The 18,333-nt window shown below is 36.6% G+C and overlaps 1 protein-coding gene across 3 annotated transcripts in view; it reads right to left on the minus strand.

Annotated features, from left to right (window-relative positions):
* GSK3B (glycogen synthase kinase 3 beta) overlaps positions 1–18,333 on the minus strand; it is a 202,156-nt gene that overhangs the window by 64,089 nt on the left and 119,734 nt on the right. For all 3 annotated transcript variants that reach the window (XM_045294219.1, XM_004709801.2, XM_004709800.2), the window contains exons 5-7: positions 11,567–11,697; positions 6,574–6,680; positions 842–939 (exon numbers count right to left, since the gene is read on the minus strand). In XM_045294219.1, coding sequence (XP_045150154.1) covers positions 842–939; positions 6,574–6,680; positions 11,567–11,697 — 336 coding nt within the window. The remainder of the gene's footprint in view (positions 1–841; positions 940–6,573; positions 6,681–11,566; positions 11,698–18,333) is intronic.

Raw genomic sequence — 18,333 nt, forward strand, 5'->3', positions numbered from 1 at the left:
AATAGTCCCAGGTTCAATGAGTGGCATCTAGCTGGGAGCTATGGTTCATAAGGAAAACTAATTTCCAGTCGCTCAAACACAGGATGGCTGGAGTGATATGATGACGGAAGCACACCAGCAAACAATGGAAACCCTATCTGTAGGCTGTTTCATCAGATGGAGGATGATCTCCAAAGAAGATTCAATTTTATACGTTTATGATGGAGGAAACGGAAACAGTAAATATTGTTGTTTTAGTCACAATGAAACCTTTATGCAGAATTAATCTAGGGATCTACTATACAGACAAGAGGCCAAGGGGGGGGTGGGCATCCTTTACGAGTTCAAATATATATATATTTTAAAATTTTGAATCAAGTACTTGACAATAAAGTATTCGTAGATCTAATAAATCCCTACATCAAAATTCTGCTTCCATCAGTGGTCCACTCAAACGTGTATGTATTCACTATTTCATTTTTCAAACATTAATATATTAAGTACAGATGACTCCTATGTGCTCAAGCATAATGAATTCTGGCTTTTATGTAGTTTACATACAGTTGATTCAAACAGCATAGCCAAATTTTATTTTTCAGAATTTTTAAATAACAGATATATCCCTTTCTTACATAAGGTAAGAAAAAGCTTTTCTAGAATCACACAACAGAAAAAGAACTCATTGAAGAAGCAAAAGGCTGAGCTGCTTTATTATAAGCGGCACTTGCTAAGTGGCTTTGGACTGCTTTCTCCACTGACCTTTCTTTGTATATGTGCCGAGTGTGTGTGTGATATACTCTTAGGATAGCCCCCAGAGTTCTCCTGGCTTAAAAATTCTAAGTCTAAAATTCAACTTTCTCACCTTGATTATTTCCACCAATTGATCCACACCGCTGTCCCCTGGAAATATTGGTTGTCCTAGTAACAGCTCAGCCAACACACAGCCTGCAGACCATACATCTAAAGAGAAGAGAAAACAAAGGATTACTAATACGCTGGAACTTAAGGGGAGTTGAAAATTGTATACAGTTTTTATAATTTTACTTTGATTACAAAGACTAAATATCATAAGCAAAATATTGTATAAACTCACTAAAGAGGAAAGGAGGCCAATAAGAATACAAAAAATGAACAGTCTACCATTACCATATATCAACTGTTAAGAGTAAGGATTGTAATTAACAAAAGAGACCAAAAAAAAAAAAGCACAAACCAAACACTTCCAGAGTCAATTTTGACACACAGAGACCCTACTATAGGATAGGGTAGGACTACCCCTGGGGTTCCCTAAACTGTAACTCTTTACACAAATAGAAAACTTCAGAAGACAGCAGGAGTATTGGACTTTTGATAGCAAGTCAAACAATCACTGACTTACTACATCACTGCCCTATATGCTATATAAAGATATATAATATTCCGGCAAACCTGTGACTGACATTCTCAGTGAATATTACTGTAAGTTTTCCCTGACAAACAACTCCCATCATCTGTGTAAAGAGCATTCAGCCACTAAAGGATTTATCTTGTACAAGTGAATAATCCAAATATTGCGGTATGGAATTAGCTTACAGTGGCCCAATATCCCTCTCCCAACAGTGTTTTAAAAATTAGTACCAGGGACTAATCAATGACAATATTAACAGAGATCTTCATAATCCAGGGAGAAGATCGATAAGACTATCCACTATAAATTAATAAGGAGGTTTTGTAAGGGAGTCAAAGGCAGATAAAAAACATAGATCCCCAAATGGGCTATGGACTCACACAATACCCTAGCTCTAATTTATGAACAATTAGTTCTTATTTCATGTCCCTGCTCAATGCTCACCTTCAGGAAGGAAACCCAGCAGATATGGGTGCTATAGCAAAATGTGGTGAAGAAATTAGATGGTATCTGGCTAACAGATAAAATAGTATCTGGGGTTGTAAAGCTTTGTGTCCAAACAAGCAGCCAACTAAGTCCACATGGAAGAGACACACCAACATCAGTGACCAAAGGATTGCAAGTCATATAATCCGAAGCCAAAGGAGAGAATAGTAAAAGAGTTTATTAAATTGTGGGCTTCTGGTTTGTAGAAGGTTATGGATGAGAGTGAAAGCCCAAGAAACATTTGTTAGATCGACACAGGAAATAGCCTCAGTGATTTCCGTAATGGAGGGATGGGAATAAACTGGTAATCCAACAGAGTGCACTGGACAGATGAATGCAGGAGATCAAAATTATAAACTTGACTTGAACAGTTAGGACCTTGTCATATTTCATCCCTTCTCTGATCTGGTTTTCAACCTCCCACCCTCATATTGGGGTTTATCTCATATGTATTTTGTTATTATAGGTCGTCCTCTGGAATTGAATTTTTGTTATGTTTTTCGGTATACGAACCCCAAGACTGATAAACCTATAGAGACAGCAACTAGAATAAGGGATCCTGAGGGATATATTTGGGGGGGGGGGGGAGGTGGGTAAAGGGGAGCTGATATCAAAGAGTTAAAGAAAGAAGTGAATGTTTGAAACCGATTGTGATAATTGTACAATACTGCTTGATGCGATTGAACTATGGAATGATAGATCTGCATTAGCTCCCAATAAAATGGTTTTGAAAAATAAAACATATAAAAACATACAGAAAACTTTTTTTTTTTAAGAAAAAGAAAGAAGAAGAAAGAGTAGAAAGCCTCCTATTTCTCCCGAGGAGCACCTGGTACTTGAACTGCTGAACAGTCCAATGTGTTACCCCTATGCCCCAAGGGTACCTCAACAAAACAGAAAGAAGGCATGGTTATTTACTTAGTCATACTTAAAAATAAGTCACTGACACCATATGCTTGTACACTGTCAGGTACTTTCAGGGTCGCAAGCATATAAGCATACAATATATAGTAAACACAGAATCTCAAGCACATTTTATGTTTTAATGTGAGTTACAGAAAAATGCTATAGACAGGAAAGGTTTCAAAAAGTTAATGGAAAAACAGAACTAGAACTCAGTGGAATTGTCCCATAAGCTTTTTGAAGCCCTTTCAAATATTTAACTGTAAAAATTTCAGTTTGATCTGTAAAAATTAACAGAGGTAAAGGGATATTTCAAAATTTATAAACTCACTTTAAAGTAAAGTGGAAAACCTCCATTCCAGGAAAAAAATCTAGGGGTACTTTAAATATATGTAATTAATTCATTTATTTATCTATTTTCATACAGTTTCTTAACCAAACAACCTAACACACAGTAGATGATGAGAGGACCAGCTACCTTCCATTAAATCACAGATGTACAAAATTATAAATACTGCTCTTCCCACAAAAAGTGATATTTTGTAAAACATTAATGTGAAATGAATGTTATTAGGTTAAAATGAATCAATAAATAAGTACTTGAATTTATTTTCAGTTTCAATATTCAATATACTAAGTATCAATAGACCCAACCTACATAAACTAAAGTGCTCACTAATTGGGAGCGAAAAGGGATTCATGTATGTTTTAAACGATCACTTGCCATCATCCAGTCAATGCTGACTCATCGCAACCTCGTGTGGGTCTCTGAGACTGCAACTGTTTAGGAGGAGAAAGCCCTGGTATCAAACTGCTGACCAGGCAGCCCAACTAGGAACTACCAGACCACCGAGACTCCTCATTTAAAACAATACCTGACCAGTTTTAAGGCCACAATCAAGCACTGCAGTATGAATCTCTAAGCCCATGTAACAGAATGGGAATATCACTTGTTCAAAAACTAGCAATTTGACACTTTCAAGGAACTCCCAGATCACTGGCTTTCTGGGAGAAACAGATTCTCCTTCAGAGTATTAGAAGGAATCAATACAGCTGGCACTGTAATTCTGTATTTTGGTCTCTAGAACTGCATAAATTCCTGTTGTTCTAAGCCACCTTCTTTCCACACAATAGCTAGTTTTGACCAAAAATATTTCAAAGTGGACTTAAAAGAAGATTAAACACCAGAGAAGACTTTATTGAGTTTTATTATCTTGTGACTAATTATTAGAAATTATAAGTACAGTTATTAACACCAACTTCTATAAAAAAGCAACATTTTAAAAGTAGATTTTAAAATTCCATTAAATAGATCTATTTCTCCATCCTCATATAATATATTTGCATATGTACATGTCTTTATCTAGAGCTCTATAAATGCCCTTTGCCTCCCAGCTCTTTCCTCTATTTCCCTTGATTCTCCAAAATTCCATTAAATAAAAATGAATAAAAGATTATTAATGAAGTATCTGTTCATTTTACTTTTAGATGTATTATTATTAATGAAAGTATCTGTTCATTTTACTTTTAAGTTCTAACTGGAATATGGCAATGGTTTTGGTTTGATTTTTTAAAATGTTTTCTTTAAGGTATATTGGGGGGGGGCTGTCATTTTATCCAGCATTTTTAGAAAATAACTTTTTATTGTAAATTGGGTGTAGGTTTACAGAGCAGATCATCCATATTACATTTAACAATCCCTACATATTCTTCATCTCACACTGCAATCCCCTCAATCTAACATCACAAACTTAAAATTCCTTTCTTTCCTAACTCTTCCGAACTTTGCCTTTGGTTAAATGCTATCCATCTAATCTGTTTGGCTGACAATTAGCCATAGAGGTGAGCTAATTTCCAGACCTAAGGATGACTAAAGGTCATAGTCTTGTGGTTCCGCCAATCTCCTCCCTACCAACAAGCCTGGTCTCTTTTATGACTTTGTGTTTTGTTTCACGATTTTGCTCCCATTTTATCTAGGACCTTCTAATCTGATCCCTCCCTCTAATAGTGGTTGGTTGTGATAGCCAGGCACCATCTAGTTTTTCTAGTTTCAGGGTGGTTTCTATAAACCCACTTATCAAGTTTGTTCCCATTAATGTGTTAGTTTTCCCATCCATCCATCCATCCATCCATCCATCCATCCATCCATCCATCCATCCATCCATGACAGACCATCTTCTAATCCCTTCCACTTGATTTACAATTGCCTCTTTATTTATCTGATTTCCCTACCTTCTTTGTGTCATCTCTCTTGCTCTACCTTATACTGGTAGAAATATCGATTTTTTTATAAATCATTGCTTTTCATCAAATTTTTCCCCAGTCAAAAACCAAATCTGACCCTATCAATCTAATTTTCTCTGGCTTTTGGGACAAATCATAGGAAGAGAACACACTGAGCAAAGATGACGCTCACTTAATCCCACAGTTACCAAACATGCATTCCCTAGAATGGTTCCTTTCTTAGTTCTTTTCAGTTACGTATAGCCACATCTTAATGATCCTTCCATGTTATGGAATTTACTCATTCCTTCTCTTAGTATTCAAACATATGTACCTATCAGTGGACTGGATATGACTTTTTTTTTGGCGTTAGAGATGACTTAATATAAGTGCATAATCTTGATAATGATAAGCCAGGAGACTTTTATCAAATATCTGCTGGGTGGCAGAAAGGGGCACAATGGGGGCAAGATGACTACACAAAGCTCTCGAAATGAAATGTGTAATTCTGTCCAAAGTAAGAGCTAAAATTATAAAGTATAAGTCCCTAAAACTACCTCAGTACCAAATACTATAAGCAACTTCTTTGTCACTAGAGCACAGATCCTATTCTAGGGCAGAGATTGGCAAATTTAAAAATTATTCAATAGTCATAAATATATTTTTCAAACAAATGAAAGCACCATTATTTGAATAATATCCTTAACAATTTTTTCAAATTTATTTTAGAGTCAAATGTACGTTTGGAAAGAGCTCAAATGGCTCGCAAGCGGCAGTCTGATCTAAGGGATAAAACACCTCTGAGTATCTCTACACATAAGCCAAACTCTGTAACTTCTATTTGGAAGAAACTGTATCTGTAATACATATCTAATTTGTATGCTTTGTTTCTGTTTGTGAAATAGAGAATTTCCTTTACAGAAATAATGTTAACAGTAAAGTAATTCCAATCTTGACTTTGTTTCCTATTCATGCCCAGTGTACCATGCTACCAACTGAGTCAGCATGGTAAGAATGCAAGCAATATACCATATATACTCGAGGACAAGTTGAGTTTTCCGGCACATTTTTAATGCAGATTTTGTGGCAAAATTGGGTGCATCGGTGGATATTCAGATCGACTTATACTTGAGTGTATACGGTAGTTATCTAGTCACCTTCATTATAAAACTTAGTGGATACAAATTCTGCTACTAATGATCAACCTCAAAAGTATTTCAGTGGAAGAGGGGAAGGAAAAAATAAATAAATGCTTAGGAATTTACGTGAAAGCTTAAATTAAAAACAAATGTAGTATATAAAGGACAAATAATGCCATTACTTTTATTATATTATTATTATTATTCCTAATAAGTCAAGAAACTCCAAAGTAGAATAAGTCAGTACATCTTAAATTCAGAAAAGTGAATTTTTGTAAATTCTAAACATTTTTGTACATCAATCTAAGACAAATGTATTTTAGGACACGCCCAGCTTTACATTTTCATGAGTTTTTCATGGCAACTAACAAGAGGTTAGTAACAACAGCCAAATAAGTGAAAACAAGATGTAATCAGTAACTATACTGTGGCGGTACATTCAGGTTCAGTACTTACCTATACTAGAGGTATAATCAGTGGCTCCAAAGATCAACTCTGGTGCCCTATAGTACCGAGAACAGATGTAGGAAACATTGGGTTCTCCTCGGACCAGCTGCTTTGCGCTAATGAGAAATAAAAAGCAGAAAATTTAAAATTAAATCAAAACCTTAAAACCTGCTATCATTCAGAACACTATACTTATCTAAGATTCACATAATTCCAATCATTCAACATCTGAAAGGAAATATGAACTATAATTAGTTCCAACAAAAATGTATAATTTTATCACATTGCTTTGAAAAAAATAAAAAGGACCAAATTTAAAGGAGAATTGTCACCTAAGGAAAAGAAGATTAAGAAGTCATAAAAACTTAAAGGTTGAATTTCTTTTGCTCCTCTGTTCCCTAAATTCTACCTCTAAAATATAAAGAAGAAAGGTCAGAAAAGAGGTATCTGCTTCCATCAAATAGTACTGTGGTATACTCGCATGATCATGGTCTCACAATTTGATCTTTGAATCAAAGTAAATATCCCACAGCTTAAAGATGCAATCTATGCTATTTCTCCACCATCTTGGTCAATCTATTATTTATATAAGCTTTCATTACCTAATAAATGCCCACATTCCAGGTCTTTCCCTTTAGGGCAAAGTCACAGCATATAAATCCTATTTCTTTGTGATGAGCTTAATTACACGTTCTCTTATTCCACCTCTCCTTTTATAAAACTTTGTGGCATATACTTGAACCATTAGAGTTAATTAAAATTAATTTATTTTGAGATGTCACTCAAGATAACTGGAAGAAACATTGAAGTAAAGCCAAGATACTGTGGTAGAAGCTAACTGAGATATAACAAAAACAAAACTAAATGCAGGAAATAAATATGAACAACAAACTCAAAACAATAGAAAAGGTTAAGTGCAAAGAAAAGGTAAGAAATGTTGAGGTAAATGATATCGATGGAAGTAGACACAAAGGTATCAAAGCCTGGGCCCCTTTCTCCCTTTAGGCTCTAATCTATGATCACACTACTCTGTACTCCCTTCATTACCAATTATGAAAATAGAAGGCAGTTTCACTTATAACCAGTTCCATGAGTAAAAATTAATCATGTCATGAATTAACTTCTAATTCCATCATAAATTAATCAACACTAATCCCTGGTTTGGGCTGCATGAAAATTAAGACTGTCTAGTTTTCAGCCTAACTCATAATAAACCCTGCTGCCTTCTGGTCAATATGTGCGTGGTATAGTTGAATTACTGCACATCATTTTTTTGGTTATCATTTTAATAGAAGTCTATTGCAAGACCTTTCATCCACAGTGCCTCTGAGGTGCAAACTGCCAACCTTTATTTTAGTAGGCAAGTGTAGTCTTTATCAACAAGGGGCCTGATAATAATACCTTGCATATTCAAATTATCCAACCAGAAAATTCACTAGATAAACAAACAGGTAATATTGGAAGCTTGCAACCTGCAAATTTTTTTACTAATTGATGGTGTGACCTTCATTTTCTTACATAGGAATCTGGCTCTCCTGATCTTGAAGGTTGAAATACATGTCTGACTGCCCGATATAGTATTCTCATACATGAAAAGTGGAGTATTTCTATGAACTTTTGAAGTCCCTTGTATATACTTAATCCTCAAACAGCCCACTTAGCCCTTCAGTAAGTGCTGGCCCCATTTCACCCAATAAAGAACTATCCACAAGAGAATAATACTGCTGACTGTTTTAAGTCATCACCAACTGGGCAGAATCTACAATAGTTTCCAAACCTACTGGATCAAGCCAATTTGGTTAAAACAAAAAAGGCAGGCTTGTTTTCACAGGGTTTGTAAAAGCATGCTGTTATCATACAAGCAAAGTCCCTGTCTCAAATTAATTAAAACAAAGCTATATCTATGTTACAAGAGCTGAACAGCAACAGTTTTGACAGTAAAATGAAAAAAGAACCTCTTAATAAACAAACATGTAGCTTCATATAAGGTGGTTTCCAAAACTTTTGTGGAAAGATTGAATTAAGAGATAATGGCATTTTCATAGGAACTTTGTGAAGTGCTCTCCGAGTCTTGCTATTGTCCTTTCCGTTGAGCAGACACCCTTATCAATAAAGCTGGATCTGATTGGGACGGTTTGTCCCATCGAGAGTAATAGTATCAAATAGGTGGTTTTGATTTAGTTTCCTTCACCTTTTCTTCTAGGTTCAGGGCGACAAGGTTCTAAGTGCAGAGTGAGCTGGGTGCCGTGACAGCACCGCGACAGGGTGTCAGGAGTAGAACGGAGCTCTAGAAGGTTTTCAGCAGCTGCTTGTTCAGAAACAGACCAGCCTTTCTTCTAAGAGCCTCTGGGCTGACTTGAGCCTTCCAATATTCAGTTGCAGTAAAGTGTCTTAACCATTTAATTCAAAAACATAGTGTGGACAGTATGAAAGAGAACACTCTGGTTAGACTGAGAATTTACTCATGGCAGAGCAAGTGTGCACTTGATAAAATTATCTGTTCCCCCAAGAGACAAACTATGGAAAACATTCCTGGTGAAAAAGTGAGAATTGTGGTGACTTTGGATCTGAGGAGAGAGCTTGTAGGTAATAGAGAGGAACTCACTGCCCAAAAGCTTGATTTCATGTTGAAAGGTTTAATGAGAGTCACAAATGCTAACCACTATGGAAAAGAAAAGACTGACATGCTATTACCAAGGAGTGAGTTTAAGAAAGAAAATTACCTGAAATGTATGGGTGGGGTAGGGAGTGGGGTGGGGAGTCGAATGAATGGAGGAAACAAGAAAATCCTATAGACTTTTTGCCTCTTCTGTAAATTGAATTTGACCTTGAACTTAAAAGGATCACCTTACTATTTTAAAACAATTTAATTCTCCTTAAGGCAAATACATCCATATAGTCAAAATTCAAACAATACTAAAATACAATCAATAAAAAAGCAAGCTTCTCAATTATACCATACTACCACAGTATTCTCTCCCAGGGGCAATAAATGTTACAAGTTTCTTATATGTAATTTTGTAAATAAATCATGTATATACATGTATATATTTGTATACATATACCTACATTGTTTCAAAAACATAAAACCCCAAACCCACTGTCCTTAAGTCAATTCGTACTCGTCACAGAGACTGTAAATCTTTAGTGGAGCAGACAACCTTATCGTTCTCAAATAGCGCTGCTGATGGGTGTGAACACAGGCCTAGTGACTAAGTAGCTCAACACGTGTCCTACAGAACCACAGGGCCTTTTTTTAAAAGGTAAGTGGGAGCACAAACCAAAACCCGTTGCTGTTGAGCCAATCCAACTCGTAGCAACCCTACCTGGGCAGAGTCACAGTGTTCCGCTGGGTTTCCTAGGTTGCTAGTTTCATGAGGTCAAATATAGGAACAATTTTAACAGGTGGGGGTTGCGTTCTTTGGCAGAGAGCAGTGGTTCTCCACCTTCCTAATGCCGAGACCCTTTAATGTAGGTCCTCATGTTGTGGTGACCACTATAAAATTATTTTCGTTGCTACTTCATAAATGTCATTTTGCTACTGTTATGAATCGTAATGTAAATATCTGATATGCAGGATGTATTTTCATTGTTACACACTGAACATGATTAAAGCATAGTGACTAATCACAAAACAATATGTAATTATATATGGTAAAATATTTCTTTTTTTTCTCTTTTTTCAAACATTTTATTAGGGGTCATACAACTGTTCTCACAATCCATACACACATCAATTGTGTAAATGCATTTGTACATCATTCTCAAAACATTTTCCCTCCACTTAAACCCCCAACATTAGGTCCTCATTTTTCCCCTCCCTCCCCGCTCCCCCCTCCCTCATGAGCCCTTGATAGTTTATAAATTGGTATTTTGTCATATCCTGCCCTGTCCGACGTCTCCCTTCACCCACTTTTCGGTTGTCTGTCCCCTAGGGAGGAGGTCACATATAGTTCCTTGTAATCGGTGCCCTCTTTCCTACCCAGGGTGCGATGTAACGATGAAAAATACAACTTTCCTCTAGTTCCTAAATGTTTCCTCCCCGCTCCTACTACCATGACTCGAATTCGACCTTGCAAGTCTGGCTAGACCAGAGGATGTACACTGGTACAGATAGGAACTGAAAATCCAGGGAATCCAGGGCGATGAGCCCTACAGGACCAGTGGTGTGAGTGGCGAAACAGGAAGGATAAAGGGAAATATTTATTTCTAATGACAAAAAAAATGAAATTTTGTCTTGAAGCATGGTGTAGCATGGGTAACAGTCTTCATGTTGGGTACTGATATGTGGGTGTATCCGCATGTGGGTAGACCCGCCTGGAGATGGATAGAGGAGTGGAGTCTCGGTTCCTAAGACCATTGGAAATACGTGTTTTCTGATGGTCTTAGGTGACCCCTGTGAAAGGGTTGTTCGACCCCCAAAGGCATCACGACCCACAGGTTGAGTACCACTGGTCCAGAGAGTCGCTATGAGTTGGTACGGCTTCAATGACACCCAACAACAGCAATCTTTATGGAAACACACTGGCACATCTTTCTCCTGCAAAGTAGATGGTGGGTTCAACCTGCTGATGTCCCAGTTAGCAGCCAAGCACCAGAACTACATATAATCTTGACCCTCTGCTTTGCATAATATCTCTTAAGAGTTCATTAGCTTTCAGTTCAGAGAAAGCTGCCTTATACTTTTTCTTGGCTACATGAATCAAATTAGTTGTACAAATAATATATTTGATCATTTTCTGATTGCTAGACATTTACCAAAAAACATTGTAATAAAAATCTCTGTACATACAAGATTTTATAAACATGCATTTCTAAGAAAATAATTCCTAGAAGTGAAACTGTATAGTGAAAGGCTTTATATCAAAGCAGGCCTAAGGAGCTCATGCTCCCTCGGTGAGGACCAGTGCTTAGTGACCATATTTAAAGGAGTATATATGGAATGCAGAGAGCATGGGAAAGGGGAGAAAAAAGTAACCAAAAAAAATTACAGCTAGCTTACCTTCCAAAGTCACAGAGTTTTAAGACAGCTGTATCAGGATCCAACAAGAGGTTCTGTGGTTTAATATCCCGATGGCAGATTCCAAAGGAATGGATATAGGCTAAACTTCGGAACAGTTGATACATATATAACTGGAATAGACAGCAAAAATCAATTTAATATTTCTTATCTCAAATGAATCAGAATCCTTAAGCAGAAAAGAAAGTGACAGATTTTCAAAACCAAGCACATGAAATTCTGGGGCATATGTCCTTTTAGTCACCTTTCCTTAAAATGTTCCATGCCATTTCTATGTGAACCCACTGGTTAAAATGTGATTAGCCGTGTGTTTACGTATACCACCCTTTAATAAACTGAAAAGCAACAACAATAAGCTTTTACAACTTCATAACTTGTTATCTTGCACACCTCACCTCAAGCCTATGAGATGGTCTTCTGATTGTTAAGTTCAGTATTTTATCTCTTATGCAAGGAGGCCTCAAAAAGTTTGTGGGAAAAGGAATTAAAAGAGAATGGAATTTCCCACTTTGGGGGGCATGCGGGGGTGGGAGGAAGCAGCCTTCACTTATTAGGCTGTTTAGTCTAACAAAACTTGCAGTTTTATTTTTAGGATATTTATGTTTGTGAGAGGTCAACCTCATTGGTAATGGATACAGCACCCTGGGAAAAATCATGGGTGGCCTGAAATTTTCTGTAATAAATGATCGATCAAGACATTAGTAACCCTACTAATAACAGCATCACCACTCTTCCCGATAATGCCCTTTGGAAACAGATTTTACCATGTCATTGAAAGAGGACGCCTAGATGATGAATATCGGTACCATCTTAGAAGAGTTTTCAACTTTGTTACACAAAAAGATATGCTCACTGGGGAAGAGAAAGACTTCACGGAGAAAGGGAATGCTATATTCAGTTTCCCAGAGTTAATGTAGCTATTCACCTCGACTGTACCCCAGTGTCTTGATAAAAAATGACAAAAAGAATAGTTGAAGGTTAGATGAAGGAGTAATATAGACTACAGCTGAGACAAAGTTAACATGAAACATTTCCTCCTAAAAGACATGAAGAAATCCACAGTTGAAATTCCATATACCCTAATGTTAAATTTAACTAAAGCCAGAAAATGATGCCTTCTATAAAATGAGTAATATAAATGTATAGATAAAATCTTCAATAAGATCAGCATTTTGCATAAGCAAATGTGGTTAAGAAAGCTGATGGTGCCAAGCGATCAAAAGATATAGCTGCCTGGGCCCTTTAAGGCTTGAAGATAAACAAGCGGCCGTCTAGCTGAGAAGCAACAAAGCCCACATGGAAGAAGCGCACCAGCTTCTTCCTGTGGTCATGAGGTGTCAATGCAATCAGGTATCAAGCATTAAAGACCCAGAAAATAAGTCATACCGATGTGAATGTGGGGGAGCACGAAGTGGAGACCGAAAGTCCATCTGTAGACAATTGGACATCCCCTTACAGAAGGGTCACAAGGAAGAGACAAGCCAGTCAGGGTGCAGTTTGGCACTGATGAAACATACAACTTTCCTCTACTTCTTTAATGCTTCCTCCTACTACTATCACGACCCCAATTCTACCTCACAGAACACGTACAGTGGTACAGATAAGAGCTCACAACACAAGGAATCCAGGACAGGTAACCCCCTCAGGACCAATGATGAGAGTAGAGATACCAGGAGGGTAGGGGGAAGGTGGGGGAAGAAAGGGGGAACCGATCACAATGATTTATCTATCACCCCCTCCTAGGGGATGAACAAGGGTGAAGGGAGACAGCGGTCATTGTAAGACATGAAAAATATATATATATAAATTATCAAGGGTTCATGAGAGAGGGAAGGAGGGGAGGGGGGAGATAAGCTGATATCAAGGGCTCAAGCAGAAAGAAAATTTTTTGAGAATGATGATGACAACACATATACAAATGTGCTTGACTGACACAATGGATGGATGTATGGATTGTGATAAGAGCTATAAGAGCCCCCAATAAAATGATTTGAGAGAGAGAGAAAATATCAGCATTTTGCCAGGAAAGTTAGAATTAAGCACTTAGGCCTAATTTTTTTTAAAGCTTCATAATTCTATTACTGCATTATTGTTCACAGATTTAATCTCCAAGTCCTAAAACTTAGTTCATTACCAATAAGAAAATGATTTCCCATAATAAACTTCAGGGATAGGCATTCATTTATTAAATAAGAGATGTTATTGTATAGTAATGTTGACATCAGCAAAGACCAAATGAGGGTGGAGATACTTGTCAAAAATCCTTAAACAGGGAAATGAAATAAAAATGGTGGGGGTGGGGGTGGGGGTGGGAGGAGAAGCTTACTGTTTAAATGGGGTTAATTTTAAGATGCCATTTTACTGTATCTTTTCTCTTGAATGAGCTCTTTATCTTTTGAACAGTCAAGATAAAGGGTGAAATATGCTATTTTATATCTGATTTTATTGGTTTTTTTTAAACCATTTTGTTGGCAGGCAGTACAGATATATCATTCCATAGTTCAATTACATCAAGCAGTATTATACAATTGCTACCACAACCAGCTTCAAAACCTTCTGTTCCTTCTTTAACTCCTTGATTTCAGTTCCTGTTTACACATCCCTCCCCCAGGAACGCTAATTCTCCTTGTTTCTATCGGTTCATCAATCCTGGGTTTCATATACCAAAAAAACCCCACCAATGACAAAATACATCAGAGATAAACCCCAATGTGAGAAAAACAAAATAAAACAAGTAACACAGAACATGTTGGCAACCAGATCAGGTCCACCCAGGAACTGCAAAATCAAAACAGCCATGAGATACCATCGTAAACCAATTTGAAAAAACAGAGAACAATAAATGCTGGAGAAGGTGTGGAGAGAATGGAACTCATATACTGCTGGTGGGCTTGTAAAGATGTACAACTACTGTGGAAAGTGATAGGGCGATTCCTAAAACAGATGGCAATAGAAATGTCATAGGACTCAGTAATACCACTACTGGGCATATACCCCAAAGAAATAAGAGACAGTTCATGAACAGACATATTGATCCCTGCCCCCACCACCTCCTAACCTCTTCCTTGCAACACAGTTCACAATAGCAAGAAATTGGAAACAGCCTAAATTCCCATCATTTTTTGTTTTTGTTTTTACTCTGTAAAAAGTATAAGGAGGCGTTGCCACACTAAAAAAATAACAAGAAAAACAATTTACCATGTGCCAGACACTGTTCCCAATGCTTTACATATACTATTCTCATTTAATCTTTAAACTACTCCAATGCGGAGTAGTTTTTCATATACAGTATGAGCATGAAGTGTACCAAGGAACAGCAAAAGTGAGCAAGTTGCCCAATAGCTTAGGTGAAGACTCTTCTTTAAATGATGATCTATTTTGTTCTCTTTTTATTCTATTAAACCAAAGTATAAAAAAATGATCATGAAATAGTTGGATCACTAAGTAAAAGACTAGACTAAAAATTCTTAGAAACTCAAGGATATTTAACACAGTTTGAAATTCAACTGATAATTTAACTGTCAAGCCCAGTACATTTCCATTCATTTGTTTACTTAACTCTTGGAACCACTCAGCTGCACATTAATCTCCATTTTCACAGAAGAAATAAAGGTTAAGAGGATGGTGTTGAATAATCTGATCAGTTACAAATTTATTACCAAATGGCCTTCCCTCTCTACTACAACACTCAAAGTGAACAACATATTAAATCTTATTTATGGCATACAACAATGTACCTAGCTTCCCCGTGTACACGGACCTTGTTCTTTAACATTACCCTTACAACTAAAAAGATTTGTAAGTTAGGCACTTGTTGTTTTACAGTTGCATTAAAAAAACCTATTCACCGCTGAAATACGCTCAAAACCAGTAAAGATAGTCAAAACCTTTAAAGTTTACACATTAACCATCAAGTACAATGTAACTCATCTTACAAAAGGGGTCAAAAACAGATTTGCAGCAATAAGGTCATAGAACATACTCAAACCCCCAGAAAAAATGAAAGGCAAATCACAAATAAGAATGCAGTTACCATTTTGCTAATGCCTTCGCCAAACAAGTCCTTATTGGTTGATGAAGTCCATGAAGATAATTACATGTGTTTTTATTTCCATCTGCTAATCTAAGCATTTTACGTATCAATAGGGTTGCAATAAAACTCAGCAGACTGAATATGTGAACGAGTTGAAGTTATTGGTTGTCAGCTCATCAATTACGACCCGTGGAGACCCAGCCCTGCAGTGTGAACTGCTCCATGAGTGGCTCTGTGAAGACAGATGGGTCTCAGGCCTGTTTTCCGAGTACCTCTAGATGAGTTTGTGCGACCAACATTTTGTCTAGGCCTTGAGCGCTTAACCATATGCCCCATCCAGGGAATCCTAAGTGACCCATAACTCAACCCATCCATGCCAAGAATTTTTTTTAAATCTCTTTAGAGCCTAACAATAAGAACAGATCACCAATAACCAATTCTCTGGGGACAGTGGCTATTTAAAAGAATCATTCATTTTCCCAAAAGGGGATGAAGGGTACTGTGATTATGCTGTTTTTGTTTGTTTAAAAGGGTCCTTTGTCATTTATACAAATGTACTGAACTATTTATAGATGAAAGAACAATATCCGGATTGGCTATCATTTGGTTAACTGCTGGGGCGAAAGTTCATCATCCTACTTTTATATGTGTTTGAAACTTTCAATAATAAAAGCAAATGTTTAGGGGAACTAAAGAAAGGTCTTGAAATAAGCAACATTTCTGCAGACAGATACTGTTATTTCATGGAGACGAATCAATTCCAACCTTACAGGACAAAGCAGAACTGTCCCCTAAGATTTCTTAGGTTGAAATCTTTAGGAGAGCAGAATGTCAGGTCTTTTCTCCCATACAGAGGTGTTTTTGAACAGCAGATGTTTTAATTATCAGCCAAATGCTTAATCAATGTGCTACCAGGGCTCCTGCAGCTAGATATAACAAAACAAAAACAGTATTTTCTACTAAGAAGTGGCAGAAAAATAGGTGTTGTGCAGCCAGGAATCAATAGAAATCTGCTACAGGGAAAAAATGTTAAGGATAGATTCAAGAAAGAAGGTACAATAAGCCTCTTTTTTCTAAGGTAATTGTAGCCAATTCAAATGAATATGCCATCCTTAATGTCATTGAACTATACATGTGAAGAGTATTTAAAGGGCCAGTGTATATATTACCTCTATATTTACCACAATAAAAAAATAAATATGACATTTCTAGCTGCTTAACTACTTTGATCACCAATATATTATCTGTTTTGTTGTATAGTTTGTCTCCTTACTAGAGAAGGAACAAAACTTGACTTCAGATTATTCTGTGATAACTTAACATTCATTTGCTGAATTAAGAGTTAGAGATGGAAGGGGGGAAGGGGAGACGATCCTCTGTATCTCTTCTCTTATTTAATGTCTACAACATGCCACTCTTTAATCAAGTGTTAAAAACCAAAATACTACACTCACTGTCACTGACTCAACTCCAACTCACAGAGAGCTGACAGGACTGAGTAGGATTGCCTCTGGGATTCTGAGACTATAACGCTTTAAAGGAACAGAAAGCTTCACCTTTCTTCCATGGATCAGCTGGTGGTTTCAAATGGCTTACCTTGAAGTTAGCAGCCACCATGTCACCAGGGCTCCTAGGGTTAATAAGGCTTTCTATCGTTTCTACATTACAGTCCACAAAGTGTTTTCATTCATTTTATATATATATATGAGCTCACACACAAACAATGCTATATTGCAGGTAAAAAACAAACAACTACAATTTCTCTATTTAGGTTCCATGTTGACAATGCACTGATGACTAGACAAATTATATAACTAAGTAGCAAAGTTGGGTCTCAAAGCTAAATTTGTAGGGCCCAAATCTAGGGCTCCTGTTGTAAAAATGTGCCACTGCTCTGCACTGGCTACGACACAGAGTAGATAGAACCGCTGCTCTAGACTGAAAAAGTTCAACGAGATAACACTATTGTCCCAGCTGTCCAGGACAGGACTTGTTCTATTAAAACCAGGACTTCAGTAAATTTTGCATGAAAACAGTATCCTTTCATTCTTACTACCACCAACTTAAACACAGCCTAAACCAACTTTTATTCACACTATACTGAAATCAGATTTTAATTTAGGTCTGAATTCCATAGAAATTATGGACTAGTTTTCCAAACAGACTAGCTATCAAATGTATTCATTTTTTCCCCATTATTGATGTCCTTGGTTTGGTGCTCATTTTATCATTGTGAAATACAAAAACTGTAACTATGAAGTAAAACTTCTTTAAGATTCTGATCTGAAAATATTTAGTGTCAATACCATTTTATTTCCCTGAATTCTTTCTATAGAAGGTAAAATACAAAGCTTAAAAAGCTAATGAGTACCATAATTATGTATTCAGATAGTTGAACTTAAAATTTTATCCCTAATTTTCACAATGTCATAATTAATAAATTATAAATACTTCTAATCATTTATACAATTTTTATCAAAATTACATTGATAAATTTCTACTAGGCACTCTATGGGAGTTCCAGGAAATAAACAAAATGGTATTAGTATTATATATCAAAAATTAGTCAGCATCTTTAAAAAGAAAACTTTAAAAAATCATTTTATTGGGAGCTCTTACAGATCTCATAATATTCCATAGTTCAATCACATCAAGCAGTATTGTTCAATTGCTACCACAGTTAATTTCAAAACATTTTTTTTTCTTGAACTACTTG

The sequence above is a fragment of the Echinops telfairi genome, unplaced genomic scaffold, assembly GCF_000313985.2.
Source record: "Echinops telfairi isolate 266 unplaced genomic scaffold, ASM31398v2 ScPeMD7_3509;HRSCAF=4178, whole genome shotgun sequence".
NCBI lineage: Eukaryota > Metazoa > Chordata > Mammalia > Afrosoricida > Tenrecidae > Echinops > Echinops telfairi.